The following is a 24,661-nucleotide window of genomic DNA, read 5'->3' as shown; positions in this document are numbered from 1 at the left end:
ACATATCTAATGAAAGTATACAGGTCCTGTGAGCCTTTTCTGCTCACCTCCGACTGCTCACTCGACACGCACACCATTTCTTGCCTTCACGTCGAGAAAACCTCCAAGGCTGTAGCTGTTAAGATGAATCACTGCTCACAGGGATGTCATTCCCTGGGGCTTCGCCCTCACAGTCTCCTCAGAAAAAAGTGTCACCATCGACATTTCATAGAGCAATGGTGGGCCTTCGAATGCCTGGGATCGCAGAGAAATCGTGTCTCCCCTGCGCTGGCCTCAAGCAGCTCACCTTAGCGCATCTAGCCGCGTTGTAGTACGGTGGCTCTCTGCACATATATGCAGACGGATCGCGCAGCGCCTCGACGGCGGCCGTCGTGATCCCTCAACTAGACACTTCCTGTCAATTGAAATAAAACTGCAAGTCGACTTCAAGAGCTGCATAACTTGTTGCGATACTAGAAACTGCACCCCTCGTTTCCTGACGGTATCAGAACGGAATATTCTCACACGAAATCAGCGCTGTGAACAGTAGATTCTTTCTCAAGAAGAGATCAGTACTATAAGTTGGCCTGAGACGTTCCACGGCTATTCGAGCTTGCGTAGAGGAACGGTACTTTCATAGCCTTTCGATGAGTACTTGGACACAGTGGCTTGGCCGGCTACGAGCTCCTCGACGTGCAATACGAACCGCTGTATCTAAATCGACCAAAGTAAAGTTTTCTAAAGCATTTCACAAAGTTTGGAACTCATTAATTTTGCACAAACTAAGGGCTCTTAATATCGATAGGCGAATAATCATCTGTATTCGTGCTTTCCTCTCATCTCGCGTCCAATTTTTTAGTACTAGTGGATCTACCTCCGAGATGGCCCCAGTAGAATAAGGCGTTTCCTAAGGGCCGATTCTTGGTCCTCTTTTATTTTTTATTATACAAAAATTGCTTACCCAATAACACGTATCTGCATAGGTTTGTTTATTCGCAGATGAGTGTGTTATTTATCGCAAAATAACTAACACTTCTGATGTCGTGTGCCTTCAGGCTGACATAAATAGCGCCCATGAATGGTATCACGCTTGGCAGATGGAACCTAACATTAAAAAATGCAAATGTGTGCCGATCACCCTTAAAACACAGCCTACAAACCTACGGACTGAAGTATTTTCTACTGTGGTCTGTAATATTGTAGTACGGTAGCTGGCTGGGCGAGTCTGTACATCTGCGCTATTAATACTTACAGCGTGCACAAAAAACACGGGCGAAGAAGAGAAGCGAAACACGAGCGCTGACTCACGACTAAAAGTTTGTTGCACTCAAGCAGCCATATAAATCGGAAAAGTCACCACATGCGTACACCCGCGCACCATACATTCTCTTAACCAAAAGTGAAACAAGACAGGAGAGTGGTAAAGCAAGAAGTTCGATAATTTTAATGATTAGATGATTCGAAAAGCATTTTTTTTCTTCTTGTGTAGCGCAAGTGACGCCTGGGTTACGCACCTGTCACCACATTTATTGATTAGGTAGGCCTCTGAAATGAGGCGGGCCTTTTCATTTCTGCAGTAGTGCGGCAGGTTGGGCTACATGGTGGAAGTTCATCAAGCGCGCATCCTGTCCAATTCTATACTTCTATTGTCCGTGTGTTTATAGCGCAGTAACCCGACTTATTACACGATGAACTTTTCATTTCTATTTATCCAGACTACGCGTGTGCGTTCAAAAACGGGCTATAAGTGTTCTTTATTCTGGAGGAATGTTCTTGCAACCTTTTGTTTATACAGCTGCCCGTTTGGCCGATGTAACAAAATCCACATGACAAGGGAATCTCGTACACAACATGGTTGCGTCACGCCACGAATTTAGGTCTGTGCTCTACTTGACATGAATTGTGCGCAACCGAATCTGACATTTGTGCTCGTGATTGCACGACCTGGCGCAGACTGGATAATTTCTTCGGACAAGAGAAAGCAACTCACCATAATGGCTGGCGATGTTTTTCAGGCCATGTGCCAGCCTATGTACATAAGGAATAACTGCTGGCCTTTTGCGATCACCAATGTCATTTCCATCACTTGCTCTTTCTCTGCTTTTTAGTCCAGGCATCCCTTGCACTCCCCAAGGAAAAATGTTTTTCGAATCATCTAATCATTAAAATTATCGCACTTCTTGCTTTACCGCTCGCCTGTCTTGTTACGCTTTCGGTTGAGAGAATGTATGGTGCGCGGGTGTACGCATGTGGTGAGTTTTCCGATTTATATGGGTGCTTGAATGCAACAAATTTTTAGTCGTGAGTCAGCGCTCGTGTTTCGTCTCTCTTCTTCGCCCGTGTTTTTAGTGCGAGCTGTAAGTAATGAAAATGTCTGTAATAATGCCTGGTTACCTTGGCATCCACATAGCTAACAACCCGTCCTCGAAATGACACGTACAACACACAATATCTATCTGAAATCTACTTAAAGTTAAATTATTACCTCGGTACAGTTTCTTTAAAACTACTGCTAAACACCAATACGTCCGTCCAAAACAGGAATACACTTCATCTATATGGGACCCACAAAGGCCACATTAATAGACGAACTTGAAGGAGTACAGAATTGTTTGATTTGCTTCATCTTGTCAAATTACCATCCAACTGCTAGTGCCACAGAAATGAAGGACTCCCTTGGTGTTTCGTTACTTTTTGTTGGTCGCAAGCAATCTCACACTTCGCTTTTGCATAAGATATAGCATCATAACAGAGCTGTTTACTCCAGATGGATTCACCCAGTGCCATTTCTTTCAGCCTGCCGAGAACACCGGCGTAAGATCAACATACCCCGATATGACACCGTCATGTTTGCACGGTCATTCTTTGCATGAATATCCAATGAATGAAATAATAGACCCGCGTAATCAACATTCCAGGCCCTCTTCTCTTTAAGATTGCATTGAATATGTAATCCTGCAATTCTGCCTTCTTTTTCTTTGCACAGGAGTATTTTATTGTTTCGTTAATTTGTAATGATGCCGTTTTATCTCTTCAGCATGTTCTCTGTATTTTTATATATTTTATATATTCTTAACGTGTTACTGCATACTCTACTGCTTCTAAAATACATTCTTGTATATGTGCCATATTTGCAGATTTTTTTCTTCAGCCTTTCCTTTCTTCGCCCTTCGCCTCTATTATGTACTCAGATGCATTTTAAAGCTATTACAGATAATGTTTTACTAAATATACCACTATCGCGTATCGATGTAAACCCTTTGCTGACTTCATCCGAGCGAAATTGCACAGTGCCTTACTGAACTCAACTACAGCATCGTTTTTGGCGCCTGCGGGAAGTCGACCCTGCCAGCACTTTTCACCTCCCAGCTAAGTCAAGCGTAGCTACGAATGTGTGCTTCGAAAGCGTAGCTATGAAAGTGGTTGTACCTGGACGTCGCCTTCACTCGACACTACAGCCTTCGCACAAGTCGTGCGGACAGCGCGAACTGGGAATACTGTCCTGTGCGTGAGACTCTGCAACATGTTTTTGGCGCCTGCCCTCAATAAATGCCACAGCGGAAGGCGCTGGCTTCTACGCTGCTGGGCATCGGAAGGCAATGATTGTCCGAATCAAGATTCTATTTTGACTGTGACGTGTAACTACTCAGCAGAAAAAGCAGCTACCTATGGCTGTTATAGACTATTTGCAGATCACCGGACTTAACTCTAGACTTTAAGGTATTCCTTCCTTCCTATTCTCATAATAATCTTCAATCGCTCTTTTTTTTGCCCTCTTTCCCTTGCGCAGAAGAGCTAGCCTGAGCATACCAACTCAGGCCGACCTATCTGCCCCTCCAATAATAATTTCTCCTCTCCATCATAGTTGACAACTCACTGTAAAAGATAAACAGCTTGAGCAAAAGGCAAAGGACAAAGAGACGGGCCGGAGAGGCACTCGTCCAAAGCGGCCGTAGTTGCGCAATGGCTTGGCGTTGCGCTGCTGAGCTCGAACTCACGGGTTCAATCCAGGCCGCATTTCGGTAGTGCGAAATGCAAAAACTCTCGTGCACCGTGCATTGCGTGTACGTTAAAGGACCGCAGGTGGTCAAAGTTAATCCGGAGTCCTCAACTACGGCTTGCCTCATTATCAAATCTAAGTTTCGGCACGTAATACCACAGAATTTCATTTTTAAGTGCTCATCCCGTCCTTTTTTTTGTCCTTTCCACGTGCTGTTATTCTATTACGATATGCTATCGATACTGTGAAGCGCTGTAATTCGTCGGCAAATGGTGCGCTGTACAGGGAAGATTGTGCGAGAGCTATGAGCTCACGCTTGCGTAAATGTCGGACACAGACTTTAGCTAACACGGGACGCACGCGTGCAACCACAATACTTCGAACAGCGGTATACAAATACCTCTCGGCGCATACTGGCGACATCACGCATAATTTTGTTCCGACGAAAAGGTTCTCACTGCCTCCAGGGCTACTCACGTTCTCCTCCAGCCACCGCCAGTCAATAGGGCCGTCAACGTTTCGGCGCCTGGTGAAGTTGAGCGGTCCTGGTGAAGCTGAGTGCGTCCTCTTCCGCCCCTGCTCGCGGCAACTTCCATTTCTTGGTTCCATTCTAGGTCTTTTCGACGCCGACGTTCTGGTAATCAGAACATGTAAACAACAAAAAGCAAAACATATGAGCTTCGAGCAGCCAACAGCGAAGTGCCAGACTATCACGATAAGGTGTAAGGACATCGACAGAGCAGTCGTCCCTATCCGTTGTACACAAATTGGTCACTCGCATGCTGTTTTATGAGTTCACGGCGACAGTGGCCAATATTTCTCACGCTAGCAGCCTCCCGAAAGTCAGCACAATCTTCTCGATGTGGCATGCAGTGTTGACAGGCTCTTTCATCCCTACCGTAGCTTTAGCAAGAACCGTTATCAAAATTCGGCCCATCCTCAAATGAAGCACATGTAGTATTCTCTCTAAGCGTCCAGATTTTAGGGCATTTGCGGCTCAGTTTTACTCCATCTGAGTACCATGCAAGGGGTCCACCTGTCTGGCAACTACGTAGTCTATATATCTGTTCGACAACGAGCAATGAGCGTAGCGATGGTTTCTGGGCGGAAAGTCGTGCTTTCGGCACACCAGTTATTGAATCTGCATCCGATTCTCCAGAGTTCGCTCGTGGTAGGTATTGCCGTAGTCAGCATTCATGCGCAGCCACCGACCGATGTTTTTTTGTTCCCGAAATCAAGATTTTTGAAATGTGTGGCAGCACTGCTGCAGTGTGATGAGAACACGGCACTTAGAATGTTACGGGATTGCTGTAGCATCCGCGCCAACATACTGCGCAAGGAAATTAAAAGTTTATGCTTGTTGAACGACGGATCTGCACTTTTGTTGTGTGGTTTCAAATAACGGCTCAATGGGACTAGATGTTAGAATTGTCCTCCAGTGATCTACTGGGCCTTCATTCGCACGCTTGCGCCCAGCTCTAGGTGGCGTCACCATTCGAAATGGTAGATGCCGGAAGCAGCTACATCGTCGGCCAAAACTTACGCTAAATTAAGCGATTTACGAGACCCGAAAATGGGGGTCCGCCAATGGGCCACTCAGACCCAGATAAGCCGCGGTGCCCGCACTTGTTAGTTTCGTGCAAGTAATTACATTTCTCCTCCCTCCCGAACTATCTCTTGTCCCGAGCTGTATTTGCCTCGATTTGCTCGCCTCTCCTCGGGGCCTGCGCAGCGACGGCGCAAGCAGCGAGGCGCCAGTGATGATGATGATCGCATCTCCTCTGAAACCGGACGAGGAAAAATACACCCCTAGCCTGCTTGATTTATTGAGATGTTTCAATCGATGTCTAGTCGTTTGCCCACTTGATCTCGACCTTAACTTTCGTATTTGAAAGCTCAGTCTTTTATACTGCACCATTACCTACACTTGCAATGATTTCGGTTCTGGATGGATGGATGGATGGATGGATGGATGGATGGATGGATGGATGGATGGATGGATGGATGGATGGATGGATGGATGGATGGATGGGTGGGTGGGTGGGTGGGTGGGTGGGTGGGTGGGTGGGTGGGTGGATGGGTGGATGGATGGATGGATGGATGGATGGATGGATGGATGGATGGATGGATGGATGGATGGATGGATGGATGGATGGATGGATGGATGGATGGATGGATGTTATGAGCGTCCCCTTTGGAACGGGGTGGTGGGTTGCGGAACCAAGCTCTTCCTACTAGACTGCCTAATATTCCACCTAGGTTAAACAATGAAAAAAGACAAAAAAACAACCAAATTTTCTGATCCCCTATTGCGAACTGTGCTTTTGTACGTCTCCGTCTTTTGTCGTTTCCCTACTTTTCTTCCACCAATCCTCTAGTCGCCTCTTACTTATGTCTTTTGCGGACACGTTTGCTTTACCACTGCTCCCTCTGAACCCAAGGGCTTCAAGGAGGCCAGTGGTGCCTAAATTGAGCGCTGGGTAGACGTCTTCACATTCTAATAAAACGTACTCCGTAGTTTTCCTAGCTTTATCACAGCAAGCACATGCTTCTTCTTCCTTCTTATATCTCGCTTTATAGGTGCGTGTTCTAAGGCATTCTGATCTCGCTTCGAAAAGTAATGAGCTTCCCTTTGAGTTATCATAAATGGTTTCTTTCCTGATTTCGTTTTTTCCTTTTAAGTAGTTACTCATGGCAGGTTTCTTTTCCATTGCCGCCACCCATGAGATTAATTCAGCTTCTCGGACTTTCCGCTTGACCTTTGTTGTTGTGTTGTCCACTCTACAGGCCGCATACTTGCTGGTAAGCTTCCTAGTTCTTTTCCTCCACTGTGAATCAATGTTTTTCCTGTACAGATACCTGAACACTCTCCCAGCCCATTTACTTTCTTCCATATTCGTCAGCCGTTCCTCATACTCAATTTTACTGCGAGCTTGCCTCACTTCAAAACTAGTCCAGCCCATATAACCCTGCACAGCAGCTTCATTTGTAGTCTTCCTGTGAGCGCCCAATGCGAGGCGACCCACTGACCTTTGGTTCCCGTCGAGTCCTGATTGTAACCCTGATTTATAGCAAACAACCGCATTTCCAAAAGTAAGTCCTGGAACCATTACACCTTTCCACATACCTCGGAGGACCTCGTACTTATTGTATCCCCATAGCGCTCTGTGCTTCATTATGGCTGCATTTCTCTTCCCCTTTACTGTTATGGTTTTTTCTTGTGTTTCCATATATCCATTGCCTTCATTCATCAATATACCAAGGTATTTATATTCTGTTACCCGAGGTATTTTTTGGCCCTGTATCTCTACTGTCTGTTCACTGTTTTCATTGAATACCATAACACCTGATTTTCTAACACTAAACTTCAAACCTAAATCATTGCCTTCCTGTCCACAGATATTAGCCAGACGTTGCCAATCACTTTGCTTTTTAGCTAGCAACACAATGTCGTCCACATAAAATAAACCTGGGAGTTGCTGCTGTATTACTTTACCCGCCTGTTTGTATGAGAGATTAAACCCCATATTACTTCCTTTTAGCGCCCTCTCCATCCTCACCATGTACATCATAAACAACAGCGGGGATAAAGGCATCCCTGCCTCAGTCCCTTGTTGATATGAACTTTCTCCTCGCTCCTCATCCCTTCCCATTCAACGCAAACGGTATTTTCTAGGTAAATCTCTCTCAAAAGCTGTATACAATCGTTATCTAAGCCTTCCCCTTCCAGCATATCCCACAATATGTTGTGGTCCACGTTGTCGTAGGCTCCTGTAATGTCTAAAAAGGCCACATACAACGGTCTGCTTTCTGCTTTTGATATTTCAATACACTGAGTAAGAACAAACAAGTTGTCATCCAAACGCCTACCTATTCTGAAGCCGTTCTGAAGCTCTCTTAAAATGCCATTATTCTCTGTCCGTGCTTGAAGCTTTAATTTGATTGCCTGCATTGCTAGCCTGTACATTACCGATGTAATGGTCAACGGTCTATACGAGTGAATTCTGTCGTTCTCCCCTTTTCCTTTATAAATCAAATTCATTATTCTTTGTCGCCAACTGTCTGGTATTCGTCTATCTTTTAAAGTTCTTACCACTGCTTTCACCAGAGCTTCCTTACTTTTTGGTCCTAGTTCATTTATCAGCCTAACGGGAACCTCGTCTAGCCCTGTGGCTGTACGCTTAGGAATTTTCTCTTCCGCTTTCTTCCAGTTTAAATTTTTTAGCACCAGCTGCTTCTCCCCTTGGGTCTCTTTCATGCTCTTTTTTTTAACAAGTGTAACCTCGTCATTGCCTTGGAAAGATTCGGCTGTTGCTTTTCGGAAGTAATTTAATGCCGCTTCTCCTTCGAGTCTGTTTTCATCTTCGTCTAGGATATGTTGTTGTATTGTTGTTGACTTCCTGCCTAATAATTTTATGTGGTTCCACAATATTCTAGGTGCGGCCTTCCGTTTCTCACATATTTCTGACAACGAACGTTCACTTTCACCTTTTAATTTTGCTTGCACCAGTATTTGAACCATAGACTTTTTCTCCCGGTATAATTCCCATTTACTAGTTACTTCATCCTGTGACAACTGCGCCTTCTTTGCCTGCCTGTGCTCTCGAGATGCTTTCTGTCGTTCGGCGATCGCTTCTCGTATCTCCTTGTTCCACCAGCTTTTCGGTTTCTTTTTTCCTTTTCAACGAACATGTTGGTTCTCTTTCCGTATTTCTGTCTTTATTACACTTATAAGCTCACCATATTCCCACTCTTTACTTGGCCATTTGCCAAGTTCTTCCTCAACTCTAGTGACTGTATTTGCTATTTGTTCAGCGTTCAAATTTGAACTGGCCATTTTGCTCTCCTTGCTCTCTTTCCCAGCTACATATCCCACTTTCAATATGATGCGTTTATGGTCACTCCCTATGCTGTTACACCCTTCCTCATCGATGACCATTTCTCTCAACTTATCATGAATTTCTTCTGTCATCAGACAGTAATCAATGGTCGATTGCCGGTTTCCCACTTCCCATGTGATCTGTCCTTCACACTTAGGCCCTGTATTCACGATCACGAGGTTATTTTGCTCACAAAGGTCCAGAATTGACTTCCCGTTATTGTCGGTATAGCCTTCTAAATCCTGTATGTGGGCATTCATGTCACCTAATAGGACAATTTCAGCACCACTCCCGAAACCCTTAATATCAGCGCTTATGCATTCCACTAACTCTTTATTCTTCTCTGTGCATTTTTTTCCGGTCCACAAATACGTAACGCCCAGCCAAGTTTCTTTCCCACTCATTGTACCTGATAACCAAAGATGCTCTTGACATTGTGAATTTACTCTTTTCCATTTGGCTCCCTGATGGATGAGCGTTCCGACTTCCCCTCCCTTTCTTTCCGACTTAGTTCCGTTGCACCCTTCCCAAACATAATTGTCAATAACTGGTGGCTCTTCTGAGTCTCTAAGGTGCGTTTCTGTAACCGCATACACCCCTATTCGTTCTCTGTGTAACTGCTCCTCAATCTCTGCCCACTTTTCCTTTCTTCTGCCGCCCTGCATGTTTATGTAACCTATTGCATGGCGAGCTCTTTTTCTTGTTTTCCTCCATTCCTGTTATCGACGGCGATGCTCTTCTGATGTTCCCCTAGGGGACCTTCTTCATTACTATCTACTCTGACCTCCTGAGCGCCCGCGGGCCCCCTAAAGAAGCAACAGCGCGACCACCAAGTCGCCAGCCCACTTCTCGTGCTAACCTGTAATTCAAATGGATCCCCTCTTGTTTAAAACCACCGCAACTTCTCACTTTCCTGTTTACTTCGACAACCTCGAAGCGATTCTCTCGGCCATTTTCCATATTGCCTCATTAGCAGCCACTACGGCTCTTTGTACGTGACTGTCACGCACAGGCACCTCCGGCACCATGCACACCACGATCTGCACCTGAGGGGATAGCTCACGTAAGTCGTCCGCCCCCTTCGCCAAGCGCTGGGCTAGTCCTGGCCCTTTCCTGTTTAGGACGTCATTTAGCGCACCTGCTACTATGACGAGGTTGCGCACGTGGGCATTTTCCGCGAGCTTTTCTTTTGCTCGCTCCATGACAGAACCCAGTGTGCGCCCTGGAAATGTCCCTACCACCACTCTTTTGTCGCCTTTCACCCTCTCCACAATTGCTTTTAAGCACCCAGCCAGGTTTGAATTGCTGCAATAATCACCCTTTCACTCTCTCCTACCTCTCCCTGCTTCCCTTTGTCATTTTCCGCGTGATTCGGACTCGACAAGGGGCATTGTCCCCTCGGTTCCTGCTTTTTCCGTGTAGCGGCGTTAAGGTAGGTGCTGCTCTTTCCAGCTAACCCATCATCACCCTGCCTGCGTTTCACGTATTTCTCTGACCCTTCCGCACCTGTCGCGTTGGGGGTCTGCGTTCCATTGTCACGCACATTCTCGGTCACAATGGCATCCCTGTTCAGCTTTTCCTCGGCTGCTTCCAGTCTCTTTTCAACTATGTTCCATGCCTCACACTCCGTGTTTAGCTCATTTTTGAGCTCTTGCACCTGTTTGAGAAGCTCTTCCTGGAAACTCTCCATTTTCTGCATCCTAGTATTGACATCACATTGTGTGCCGGTTTATTCGACGCCCTCTCCATTCTCACCCGTCTCCTCATCTGCCTTGAGGGTCGCCCCCCGTACTGTCTGCTTTACCGGCTTTCTCGCCATGTATTGCACGGCTTTTTGCAAATACTATAATACTATATCAATGCAGAGCACGTGCCTTCTAGAAAAAACCGATACGCACAGGATCCAAATCCTCAAAATGCCGCAAAGAAAGTCTCACCACTGTTTCAAAAACAATAAATGCCGCGGAGACCAAAGGTATGACGCGCTCAACCACGCGGTCACGCTCTCACTTTTCTACCAAACACGCACAGTAAAACCACTAATAGCTATTTCTCGTGCCACTTCCAAGCTACTACTTAAAGACTACAAACACTCAACGTCCCACTAGGCTGCACATGTTGGAACACGTGGCACGAAAGACGCTCTAATCATCCTGCAAAACAAACGTACACGAAGCACACCCGCGCACCCGAAATACGAGAGACAAATAAAAAAAGGAAAGAAACGGAAAAAACCCTCAATTACTATTTAAATGCAAAAATCCAGCAAATAAAAACAGAAGCAAGCTCAAAGCATGCACAAAAACTTATGATTTCGTCATCGCCACGGAGCCTCGAAAAGCACGTCCATTCGCCCCAAAATCCAAACCAACTCCCTTACATTACATCTCTTATACACACTCTTACACTGCAACTCTCTTATACTGCACCATTACCTACACTTGCAATGATTTCGGTTCTAACTCGGACACTTCGCGCCATCTGGTGGAGGGCGGGGCAGATATGTTAGATGGCACTTGATGGCGGCACGGCGGAGTGTGACAGCGACACAGAGACTCATATCCCCGGCCGTTTACAGCTACTTGCACCTGTTTTGAGATCGCAGCTCTTAGGTGACCGTTCGTGCGGGGAGCATAGGCGTCACGTGTAACCTAACGAACAAGTACAGCGAGAGAGCGAACGCATTCCAGAGCGGGGTGATGAAGAAAGTGAGGCGAGCGAAGAACCACAAGGAGAAAAGCGGAGTTGAGGGTGCAGCGCAATCATGAGGGGGAGAGCGGAGGAAGGTATGACGAAGGGGGGAGGAGGAAAGCGGGGTGCCGGCGGCGAACAGGCATGTGGACAGCGTGGAAACAAAGTACTGACGTGCGCTTTGGACGCACTGCGCAAGCGCTACTTTGCCTGTGGCACTGCCGCGGCCGCTAGAGAATGTGCTCCGCGCGAGCCACGCCTTCCCGTGTTCACGCTTTCTTTCTGGACAATGAGCGGCGCAACCGGTGGAAATGGTTCGTCTACCGCTGATGCTAAACGAGCTACCTGAGTAAGGCTAAGCACCACCGCCGAGAGCACCCTGTTGTTCAGAATGAAATTCTATCCTATATCGCGAATTCAAAACACCTAAGCAGCTGCGCTCAAAATTTGCGTCAGGGAGTATCGTATTTGTCGATAAATGTTTTTATTATATACTTAGTTGCTGCCTAGTGCTACGCGTTCTCTGCATGACGAGGTATAATTTAATGTCATTTCTATGTTTATACATCTACAAGTTACCTAAGCGAGCACGTTTTTTCTTCTTCTAGAAGTGGTTGCAAGATACCCGGATCCCAGATACGCCAATCCGCCTGAAGTCGGCTAAGAAGACCTTCGAAAACAAATAAGAATACAGCTATCTAGAAGGCACCTGCCATTTCTAGCACCCTTCCCAAGTGTAGCCAGCCCATCGGGCCGTAATGTTTCCTGCTTAAATGCATCGGGCTAACGCGCATCAAAAACAGGCACGCGGCTTTGCCCGGGCTGCTCTCTTTCTCAGGCGCCTCACGTGGAGTCTGCTCCGTTTTGCTACTCTCCTACTAATGGTACAGCTAATTCTAGGTCCCTCTCGCACATTATACTCGCTATATAACACCGTACCACAGCACAGTAATACTTTACAATACAGCGCGTTTGGATATCGGCTACAAGTGAAGGCATAAACTCACCATGCTCTGCCCATAACAAGCCCTTACTCTTCCAACAGTAGATGTACTATGGCTGCGGAAAGACCACGGTTAGAGTGTGCTACTAGGGGGAGGGGGTCCAGCGTGGGCTCCCCGCTGAGGCGATGTTCATTGAAATGTTGGGGCGCTGCGAGTTGTGAAGGAGAGTGGACGTATTTCACGTCGGCTCCATCGAATCGATGTCCTTCCGCCAAAAAATTTGTTCTGCACCGCCCTAAACCAGTTGGACTACATCCGTGAAGTTTCCAGGAACCCGTGAACACCATTATCATCCAGGTGGGCTAATTTTTGGTAGTTCTACGGGACTCTATTCTTCAACCACGCGAACGCCGTAGGCGCGGTAGCCGCGGACGCGGCACCAGGCGCGGCGTCCATGGCTCTCGTACGGGGCTATGACCCAGACAGCATGCGAGAAATGGAGCTTTCGACCGCGGAGACGCCAGTTTTAGATGAAACTACGGAGTATACCATCCAGAAAAAGTTGGAACAGTGGGAGCGAGCAACCTCGAAACGCGCCCGTTCCGAACATCAAGGCAGCCACGGTGGCCGCAGTGACGGCCACGTTACCACCCTGGCTCTTGGCAAGCAAGCTCAAAGTAAACGCTGGAAGCCACAAGTCATGCCGAAATTCGGAGCGGAAGACGCTGTGGTCATCATCAAGCCAAAAGGAATTCTGAACCTCACACAATTTAAGGGCAGCAACCAGATCGGGGAAGCAACGTGCGCTGCCGCCGGCATTCAGCGGGTGTCGCAGGCGCTCGCTATTTGGGCGGCCTGGGAGCAGAATTATTATTGGCATCAAGAACGCCCCACTTACTCGTCAGGTCCTTACGATCAGACAGCTCCAACTCGGAGGACAGGCCCGAGCGGTTCAAGCCTACCTCAAGTCATCGGACAACACAAGCCGTGGTGTTATTCAAGTGGATCCCACAGCCACTGAAGCGGATATTACTCAAGCCATTTATTCGCCAGAGGCTCCAGTAGTAGGAGTCCGTAAATTGGGAGAGACCAACGTAGCGGCGATCACATTCGGGGGCCGGAAGGTGCCTTTCAACGTTTATTATTGGGGAGAAGCTGTGCCGGTTCGCCTCTACCGCAAGACGACGCCAGCCTGTCCCCGCTACGGCACGATTGGACATCGCGCCGATGTTGGCCCTAATCCACAGGCCGGTCGATGCTAGGCTTGCGGCGAGAGGGATCGAGAAGAGGGCCACGATTTTCAACTCAGCTGCCTCATTTGCGGGAGCCCTCATGCCACGGGATCAATTCAGTGCACGCAAAAGTACAGGAGAGGCGGTGCTGGAACTGGGGCGAGGCGGAAGCCCGTCAATGGGAAAGCCAGTCAGCAACATCACTGCAGGAACGCTGGAGGGAGCGAAGCCCCTGACCTGCAAGCTCGGACGCAGGGGGAGACCACTTCGCCTCTACCGCATGCGGCAGCCTTCAGAGGGGGCCCTGAAGGAGACGGTCGTCCAGCAGACAAGCACGATGGGCCAGAGCCAGAACACAGTCCCGGAAACCAAAGGAGCAGCAACAAGTTTAGCTGGGCCAGTGTGGTTGCCTCCCCTCCGCTCACGTTTTCTAATGAGAAACTTAGGGCTGAGAACGAAAGGCTCAAACTAGAAATACAACTTAGAGAGAAGACAGCAGCGAACGATCCAGGAAACTCTAGAGAAGTTCAGTTACCCTCAGCTCAGGCGATGGGGGAGTACAACCCTCCACCGCTGCCGTCAGATAGTGCAACTGAGTCACCCCCTCGTATGTCAGAATTCGGCCGAGGAGCGTCGGGCGGCAGCGCAGCGTTGGCGGCTGCACCCTCGACAGAGGAGTGTGCGACACGCGCAGATGTGGACGCAATTACAAAGAAATTCAGTGGATGGATGGAAAGCATGGAAAAGTGCATGCGAGAGGAAATCGAGAAAATGGAATGTCGCATGCTACCAAGCCTACAGGCTAGCGTAGAAAGAATTGAAGAGACGCTAAGCAAAAAAATTGAGCAGAACTTACAAGGAATGATAGACCAGACAATTCATAAGATGTTAGAGCCGCATCTCTCAAAACTACATGCTTACGAGATTAGCATTGACCGTAAGTTACAAGAATTCGCTGAATGCTCGCGCACTAAGACACCCAGATTGACAGGAAAAATGGGCACCAGGCAGATTGCGTCTGATGATGCGCTTGACCTGAGTAAAGAACAAGGAATGACCTCTTTCAGTTTACAATATGGCTCGTCAAACTAAGTTAACAATATTAAAATTGAACTGCAGGAGTTTTAAACGTAAACGGGAATCTCTGCAACAGTGTGTGGGCTGTATAGCTGAGAGGCCGGGTGTAATCGCGTTACAGGACGTTAATGTGGCAGTTAAACTCAGGTCGTACAGTACGCATCAAACTAACGCTTCGACTTGCATACTTGTACATAAAGACAGTATGGCTTCAACTATAGACCTCGAACTTAATGCTGAAATAGAACACGTGTTTATTCGTAACCTCCTTAACACTCGTTCCAGTAAAGAGGCGTAGGTACTTAACGTAACCAGCTGTCCTAAACACAGGACAGCAGTCCTTGACGAAATTTTTCGGAAAGCAATGCAGGCTGCAAAAACCACGCCCCTCATTATTGTGGGGTATTTTAACGCGCACAGCTTTCTTTGGGGTTACAACAACGAGAACGTAAAAGGCAGGAAATTGGCAGCAGCAATATCGCATATGGCTCTTACTATTCTGACAGATCCTCAGCATCCTACAAGAATAGGCAATAGCGTTTCAAGGGACACATGCCCCGATTTAACGCTAGTCAAAAATGTTAAAAATTGCGAGTGGCAAAATACGCTCGAAACCTTAGGCAGTGATCATTATATACTACGAATTCGCCTAGACCACAACAAGCATCGTAAACACAGGGGACAAGCCCGGCTTACGGATTGGTCGCTTTTTCGAGAGTCCACGGGCCCTCAACTCGACTCGCCTATAGAAGATTATGAGCAATGGGCTGAGTCACTGCTAGCTGCCAGAGAGAAAGTCACGAGAACGCTGCACACCTCAGAGAATGTCCCGGCAGTCGACAACCACCTGCTCCACCTCAGCGAGGCCAGGAGAGGGCTCACCAGAAGGTGGAAAAAGCAAAAACACACTCACAAGCTTAAAATCAAGATCGCTGAAATTACACGACAAGCAGAGGAATACGCGTGGACCTTAGCCAAGAACAACTGGCTAATCAAGTGCGACTCATTGAGAGACGGGCTTGGCGTCAAGTAGACGTGGAGTCTCCTGCGATGCCTCATCGAGCCTAGCAAGACGAGCGGAGAGCAGCAGCGGAACCTCAAGAGAGCCCTCCACCGCTATGAGGGTACGGATGAGCAGCTGGTGGCAGCCTTGACGAGCAAATACCTCTGTACGACCAAAGATGACGAGCCTGTGTTGCAGTATCAAGGCAAAGATAATCCAGAATTCGACAGAGACTTCGAAGTAAAAGAAATACAGGCGGAACTACTAACCATGAGAAGAGGTACGACGCCAGGAGATGCCAAAACTACGGTCGGCTTGCTCACCAACATGAACAAGAAGATGCTAGGCCAGCTGACGGATTATATCAATGAGTGCTGGAGAGCTGGCAAGCTGCCCCTGGGGTGGAAATCGGAAGACGTGAGCTTTATCCCTAAGCCGGACAAAGAGGTAAATATTAACAACCTCCTTCCGATTTCACTCACTTCATGTGCCGGCAAGCTGATGGAAAAAGCAGTGCATGCCAGATTTTCAGCGTATTTGGAGGAAAACGATTACATGCCCCACACCATGTTTGGCTTCAGGGAGCGCCTATCCACGCAAGACGTACTGCTGCAGCTCAAGATGGAAGTTATTGACCGACCCAACAAACACAGTATAGCAGATCTATCTTAGCCCTAGATCTCAAGGGCGCTTTCGATAATGTGAAGCACTCAAAGATCCTGGAGAACCTGCGGAAGGCACAGTGTGGAAGAAGGACTTTTGAATACATCAGAGATTTCCTACAAGACAGACAGGCTCATGTAAAAATTGGAGATTTTAGGTCCCAGCCAATGCCTATCGGCACCAGGGGTACGCCGCAAGGAGCCGTCCTCTCCCCTCTGCTCTTCAATATTGCTCTTATAAGTTTGCCTGAACAACTCGATCGCATGGAGGGAATTCGGCACGCCCTCTATGCAGATGACATCACGGTCTGGGTGACGAAGGGCAGTGTGGGGCAGATGGAAGAGGCGCTCCAAGAGGCTGCCTCGACAGTCCAAAAATGTGCCGAGGAGTCCGGACTACGCTGCTCTCCCGAAAAATCGGCACTTCTAACCATGCGAAGACGAGAAGATGAAGCCCCGGTCAAAATTAGGGTGCACGACGCTGCGATCCCTGAAGTGGAGACAGTGCGTATCCTGGGACTATTGGTTAACAACAAGGGTGTCAACGCAGCAATGATTAGTCAACACCATTCATCATGCGAACAAGTAATGCGAATGATCACACGTATCACCAATAAAACGAGAGGGATGATGGAAAACGACATTCTTCGGTTGGTCAAAGCCTTTATACTATGCAGAATTGTGTACGTAGCTCCGTACCTTCGGATGAGGAGGTGCGATTTAAAACATTTCGATGTCATGCTCAGAACAGCATATAAGAAGGCACTAGGACTATCGGCCAAAACATCTACAGAGCGCTTATTTCAGTTGGGGATGCACAATACAACAGATGAGATAATTGAAGCCACCTATTAGGTCAATATGCCAGATTGGCAGGAACAAAAACGGGACGCAAGGTACTAAAGGACCTAAACATCAGCTGTCCTTACTATACGGCAACAAGACAAGACATTCCGAAAGAGTGGAGGAGCAAATTCGCGACACTGCTCCTTGCTATAAACATGCACCCAGAATATCATCAAGCAAGGAGGAGGGTAAGAGCCAAGAAGATGGACCAGATCTATTCTAAATTAGAGGGAGCCTTTTTCGTGGATGCTGCAGGTCCGGTGGGAGGAGTCTCCACAATATCGGTGGTGCATCAAGGGCAGACGGTCGATGGACTTTCTGTTCGGCACGGGGAAATTGCAGAATTGGAAGAGGTGGCGATCGCCATGGCGGCTTCGAATCCTAGTTCCGAATACCTAATTACAAGGGCGTGATCGGAGATACTTTGTTCGATACGCGTTCTGTTCAGTTGCTGCAACGTCACAAAGTTGCAGTATGAAAAATTTGTGACAACGGGGCGGAGAGAGTAGCCAATCCGGAAGCGGTGACCTCCCGGGAAGTTTACTTCCATCGTTTGTCGTCTGCTTGCAGACAGTATCCTACAAAACTAAATGTTTCTCGTCTTCCAAATGAATGAAATCTTTATCTAAAAAAATGCATTTTTTCTTTTTAGGCCCTAACACGTTTTCAAATAGTAGTAGGTGTGACTACTGCAATTTATGACAATTACTTTATTTGCGTCGTCCCTAGGTGGTGTCGCACACAGCGAGAAGAAAAAAGAAAAAAAATGACGGGAACAGTGGCGCACTTTTCAAGAGGCAGCGACAACATTCCAGTGGCTCGCTGGCACCGATGATGGGGTCGATTTCTCTGTACAACCAGCGAATTATTTGTTTCGAGAAACAAAAACGACGCCGGAATTCACTTTCTGCTATTTCTTCAAACGCGTTTCGCACCGCCACCCACTCTCCTCCTTCGTCTAAAAACACCAGCGCAATAACCTAAGTTCCCAATGGAAGCGCCATATTCTTGAAATAAACTATGGATTGGATTCAAACGTGCCATGCCGCAGCCGCCTGCTGGATCCAAACCAATGCACCAGACGCGCCATGCGAAGCCATGTGATCGCTCCAAACTTCCCAGCTCCGGTCGGGTTCGGCGCCTAGCAGACGAAATGCTCGGTGGGAGGATGATTGACAGGAGCGTGTCGTCATTTTGATGTCACCAAAAACGTGGCCGCGCCCCGCGGCTGGCGACGTCGGCGCGGAGTAGGCCAATTGCACGCGCCGGTAACCGAACGAACGCGCCGAACAACCATCTCCGATCGCACCCCATACTCGCAAAGTGCATATAGAAATTACACGCGGGGCCGAATTACACCGCTAACTTGCAGAATCCTCAAGCAGTCTGGGGTCTTCGCTTCGCGTAAAGAGCTGACTTGGGTGCCAGGTCACGAGGGTATAGAGGGAAATGAGCGTGCACATGCTGCCGCCCGAGCTTTTCTCCCCCCGGGGTCCCTCCTCCTTCCTCCCCGAAGACTCGGACTTCCCAGTGCCATTAATAACTTATACAGACGTATTACAGCACTTGTGCTTATTGCGACGAAAATACTCGGGCCCAACTAAGGGATTAGACAAATCAGAAGGATGTCATTTACGAAGATTACATGGTTCATTTAATAACCCAGTCAAGCTACATGCTATTGAGCCACAATCCTTTTCGGCCGAGTGTAAATTCTGCGGGTAGAAAGCAGATTTGTGCCATATGGCATGGGCCTGCCAGGCTAATAGTGCCTTAAAAACTATGAAACAGCCAACGTGGAAAGGATGGGAGGCAGCCCTGTCCAGCTCAGCCCTCAAGGACCAGCGAGCCCGCGTGGAAAAAGCTAGGGCTGCGGCCTTAGCCAACGGAATTCCGGAATAAGAATCCGCCAACCCTTCTCCTAACTCCCCTCCCCTTTTTCTTTAAATAAAACGTTTTCATCATCATCATCATTGAAATGTTGGTGTCGTCACCGTCGCCTTCACCTGAATGTGCGATCCCACACGTCATCCGGACGCGTGTCGCGTCTGGGACCCTACCGCAGCTGCATCGAGCTTGGACTCTGTTATATACAGGTCTGTTACTCGGTGGCGGAAACGCGGAGTTTATTCCCCGCCGGCGTGTTGTAAATAAACTGGAGAAAGAGCGACGGTGCGTGGAGCCACTGGTAGAGCAGACAACAACGACTCGGCCCGCTAATCGGCGCAGCTGAAATAGCCGCAGCTTCAGGATAAGGCAATGGCAGCGCCGCCGCACTTTCAGTGTTTTTGCATCACTCTCGGTGCATGCTATGACATCCGCTGGACTCCACTCTCCCCTTGTAGTGTACTATACCACGGCTACGCTTACGCAGCGGGCATCTAAGCGGAGGCCACGAGTGCCTCTGTTATTGCGTGATGGTGGCGCACCTACTCTGACTCCTTGCACCTTCTTTTCCTTCGGCACCGACAAAATTCGCACCATTAAATGTCAGAATGTTACGACTCGCGAGGTTGACGAGCGGTGGTAAGGTGCGGAGAACGACCTAGTGCGGAGCCCGGCCGACGGAGGGGAGATTGAGGAGAACCAGTCAACAATAAGCATCCGCCGATAGGTTCTTGAACAAGAAGTTTCCAATGGCCGAGAGATTCGCAAAGCTCCAAGAGCTTCGACCCCGATGCTAAATGGGCGAAGCATGCGAGCACTCCGATTGTTGCCCGCGCTAAGCCATTTTTGCATGGCGATTAGCGCCAGAGATGGAACAATGGCAAGTGTCCCGACCGAACGTTCCCGAACAATAAAATGCGTGGTCGCATCCCACTGGCACTCACAGAAACATTGACGCTCTTCACACGACGTGCCTCAAAACCCGAACCTCGCAAAACATTACTACATCAGTTGAAAGACAGATTACTTACACTGGCAGCCGCCAAACTGAGCACAGGTGAAAACCACCAAGTCCGCTGAAACGAAATCCGCTGAAACGAAATGAGCGTTCGTGAATAAGTGCAACAATTATCGAGCAAGTAATTGGTGGGCAATCGTTAAGTCCCCTATGCTACCTGGACTGCAAGCAACCTGAAATAAACTCACCCCTTTGCTAATTGAACCTTCACAACGTCACGGAGCTTTTGATTTTGCTTTGGTTTGGTGCCTGTGCTTATAGCACAACCCACTACGGGGGATTGTCCATGAATCGGGCGGCGGTGGGTTGAAAAAAGAATAAATACCTAAGTAGGATTTTTTTACTGAAGATGAGATATTAAAAGAATTCTAATCGTTATTAATAATTTTCATGCTATAGTTTCTTAACATTAGAAGTTAATATTTTTTGGTTTCTTGTTGTGGAAAATGAAACAATAAAATTAGCATGGAAGTCTCCTTGTTTCCATTATAAAATTATACGTGGCATCGCATACGTTCCTATTACAGGGTCCTAGTGCCGACGCCCCCAGAGACAGAATGATAGGTAGCGTAATGGCTAATGCAAGTTGGCGGAAGGGACCTCCTAGAAGTTATTTTCTATGCACGTTGAACCTACGACACTTTATAAAGAAATGATCCGTAGTTTCGGGTTCATTGCAGTAAAAACATTTAGGAGAAGGTGCCAAACCAGACCTATGGGAATAGAAATTAAGCCGTGGTATTCGGCAACGCAGACGCGTAAATGAAATTTCAAATTTTCTTGTTGCACACCATTCGCTGTGCCAAGGAAATCTAAGGTGCTGAAAATCGGCGTTACCTAATACATATAATTTCGCATGTTTTTCTTGAATGGAAATTTTTTAAAACCTTGCAGAAGTTACGTATGCCGAAAGTTTTAGGATCCTCAATACCGGGCCTTTAAGAGGTGCCGCTGCTAGTGCGTCTGCTGACTCGTTTAAAGTGAGCCCCACGTGCCCTGGCACCCCTACCAGGTGGATGAGGCGTAAATGTTGGGGAACCAATGACTGAAATTCTCGGAGAATGATACTTGAATTGGGCGCAGATAAAGCGGAGCAAACAGACAAGGAGTCGGTTAAGATTACGGCTGAAGAAATAGATGTGGGAAGTTTCCGTAGAGCTAGGATGATCGCCAATAGAGAGTTTTAGCTTGTGCGTTTTTACGGCCAGCGGAGCGGAGCGGACGAGCGCAGACGCCACTGCGCATGCGCACGTCGCTGGGCCGGCCAGCGTTTTAACGGAGCGCAGCTTACGCCCGCTGGGAAGCCCTCTCCAGCGGAGCGATAGGCAGCGCGCGAGCGTGCGTAAAAGCGCGCGGGCGTGTATGGGTATTCAAGATGGCAGCCGTCAACACAAGCGCCGGCGCTGCTGCGTTGTCGACGGCGACTGCTGCTCAGGCCCGTTTAGAAGTTTAACCAAATAACTAACTAAAAACACATAACCTACCTTTATTAAACAGTTTCAGCGCATTATTAGCAGGTTTAATTGATATTCTTTTCACTCTAACTCGAATTGGGACCAATAGGTGGAGCAGCAGAGCAAGTGACTCTACTCCGCTCGAGAAGACGGGCGATCCGCCCGGCTAAAACTATTTTCTCGCGCGCCTCTCCGCTGGTGTATCCGCTCGCCCGCTCCGCCCCGCTGGCCGTAAAAACGCTCAAGCTAAAACTCTCTAATAACTCTGCTTGAAATATTGGCGTAAAGTTGGGTAGTCGAAGGGAGAAAGACCAATTTAATGATGTCGAAAAAATGCCCACTCCGGCCTTCTCCTCCTGACAGAAGCATCTGTGGCTATTACTGCATTTATTTCGAGGTTTTCAAGAAGGTCATCTAATAAACCTTTTAGGTATCGAATAGGTAGGAGCTTAGTGTTATTGAGAAATATATCGCCAGATTCAACACTTACTGTCGAAGTAGGTAAATTTTGAAAAGCCACATCACGGATTGATACTTGAAATGGCTCTAACAGCTTCTGCACAAAAACTACCTGGGGACAATGAAGTCTGGACCATTGATTCTCAAAGAATGCAGTTGGTTCTTGAGTAAAAATACAGTGGGAGCGTCTCTGGGGAGAAGCATAGATGTTCAAAAATGTTTGGACTGTCAGTATACGAAATCGAATTTGGAGAGAAGGCAGGTGAGTTTCATGACATAAAATATTATTGGCTACAAATTTTCGAAGGCTGAGACACAGGCGTAGTGATTCCCGTTCTAAAAGAACCAGAGGACGTAACTTATACGTAGGACCTCCTGAAAATAACACGCATCCAAACTCTAGAATGGGCCGGACATACATACAATAAATCATCAGCAAGGTCTCCCTGCGCATTCCAAAATGACTGTTGCAGAAATTTAGCGACATTTGTATTCGTTTTAGTCAAATTTCAATCTGATTCAAATACGACTGCAAAGTTTTATATAGGCTATGTATATCGTTCGATACCGTGAAAATGCGATATCATCAGCGTATACGTATACCTGCACGTCATGATTTGTCGGGATGTGATTTAGTAAAATATTGAATAATACTAGGGAAAGTACTGCACCTTGAGGAATGCCCCTTGTCTGTTTGGAACCTTTAGAAGAAACACCGTTTTGATAGCAATAACATGTTCATCCGCTTAGAAAATTTTGCATCCATGCAATCAGGTACTGTGGATCATTTACACTATTGAGTCTGTTGATTAAAGTACTGTGGTCGACACTGTCGTACGCCTTCTTAATGTCTAATGTCACTAGCGCGGCGTACTGGTTGTTGCGGTGAGCGAGTTGAATTCTGCTCTCCAAGTCAACATGAGCACACGAAATTGAGCAGACGGCCCTGAATCCTATTTGAGAATGACTTAATATTTGGTTCTCGCCTATCCACCTATCGATGTGACCATAAAGAACCCTCTCGATAAACTTTACAAGATTTGAGGTCAGAGAAATAGGTGTAATGTTGTCTACTGAATATCCATCGCCTGGCTTTTTGAGCAGTGGAATTATTTTGGCAACCTTCCAATCTGGATGAGTCCATGCATTCTTAATCGAGTAATTTATAAAATTAAGCAAATCCTGGGGAAACAATTCGAATAATTATTATAGCATTGCTGTAGTTATGCCATCAGGACCTGGGGCTGAAGCTGGCAGCATCTTTACCTCTCTCATTAATTCTTCTAATGTGACCCTTATGTACTCGTTAGCTGGTTCAGAAAAAAAATAATTTATGGGACTTTACGTGCCAAAACCACTTTCTGATTATGAGGCACGCCGTAGTGGAGGACTCCGGAAATTTCGACCAGCTGAGGTTCTTCAACGTGCACTTAAATCCAAGTACACGGGTGTTTTCGCATTTCGCCCCCATCGAAATGCGGCCGCCGTGGCCGGGATTCGATCCCGCGACCTCGTGCTCAGATAATACCATAGCCACTGAGCAACCGCGGCGGGTTAGCTGGTTCACGTGCCGGTATATGATAGGGGCGAAGTGATGTGAATCGACGCTCTAAGCCTATTGCAATATCCTCCAGTGACCACACTAATTCAGTGGAAGTTAAGCTAACTGACTCTACATTTATTGGGGCTGAAACAATCTTTCTAGACCGCAGAAACCGAAATAGGGCTTTTTTATTACTAGACTGCGATAGGTAGCTCTAACGTTTGGTGTTATAATTTTCTTTCGCTTTGTCAACTGTCTGCTTAATGTAGCTGCAGCAAACTTACAGTCATTGCAATTACGTGGACGTCGATTATACAGTAACTTTCTCCAGGCTGCCTTTCTTCTTCTATATTCGCGTGCATAGTCCGGATTCCACCATGGGGAATAAGTAACACCTTTAGTTGACTGCATACCGAACTTGCATTTTTTATAACTGTCGCTTAGCACTTGACACAAATTAACAGCCTTAACTTCATCATTTAAGCCAACCTGTTTTTCTAAAGCTGATCGCAGTGAAATTTGAAATTTACTATAGTTAACATAGGTGCGGACATGCTTTTCAACCAAATTACTTGGGCGCATTATTTCAAAAGTTATTGAAAGATGGCCGCTATTTGTCGCAGAGGTAATAGCAGACCAGGAGGAAATTACACAGCCCTAACTTGAAAAAGTTATGTCTAACACCGAACGCGATTTGCCGGATACATAAGTTGGGGTTCTCGAATTTACAGAACTAAGGTAATTTGACGAAACCCAGTCTAACAATCGTTTACCACAAGAGTCGGACCGATAACCCCATGATACGTGGTGAGATATAAAATCACCAGCTATGATTATATCCTTTCTGCATGCTGCAACCGCGGCATCAAGAGAGCCTGTATTGCGGACTCCTGTAGGGAAATAAACATTGATTATAGAAAATGGGGTGCATCCAGGAAGCGTTACATCCAATGCTGGAATCTCACTTTCAGTAGAGAATGACTGGT

General features: G+C 47.2%; 1 protein-coding gene across 1 annotated transcript in view; it reads right to left on the bottom strand.

Annotated features, from left to right (window-relative positions):
* The window catches only part of LOC139051757 (uncharacterized), a 120,065-nt gene extending 99,593 nt beyond the window's left edge, over window positions 1-20,472 (bottom strand). Inside the window, exons 1-3 of the mRNA XM_070528757.1 lie at window positions 20,408-20,472; window positions 20,233-20,292; window positions 4,457-4,613 (exon numbers count right to left, since the gene is read on the bottom strand). Coding sequence (XP_070384858.1) covers window positions 4,457-4,588 — 132 coding nt within the window. The 5' untranslated portion in view covers window positions 4,589-4,613; window positions 20,233-20,292; window positions 20,408-20,472. The remainder of the gene's footprint in view (window positions 1-4,456; window positions 4,614-20,232; window positions 20,293-20,407) is intronic.
* Between the last annotated feature and the right edge of the window lie 4,189 nt (window positions 20,473-24,661).

Source organism: Dermacentor albipictus, unplaced genomic scaffold (assembly GCF_038994185.2).
Source record: "Dermacentor albipictus isolate Rhodes 1998 colony unplaced genomic scaffold, USDA_Dalb.pri_finalv2 scaffold_14, whole genome shotgun sequence".
In the NCBI taxonomy this organism is placed as follows: domain Eukaryota; kingdom Metazoa; phylum Arthropoda; class Arachnida; order Ixodida; family Ixodidae; genus Dermacentor; species Dermacentor albipictus.
The sequence above is the reverse complement of the archived record's forward strand: the minus strand, read 5'-3'. Positions and strand labels throughout refer to the sequence as shown.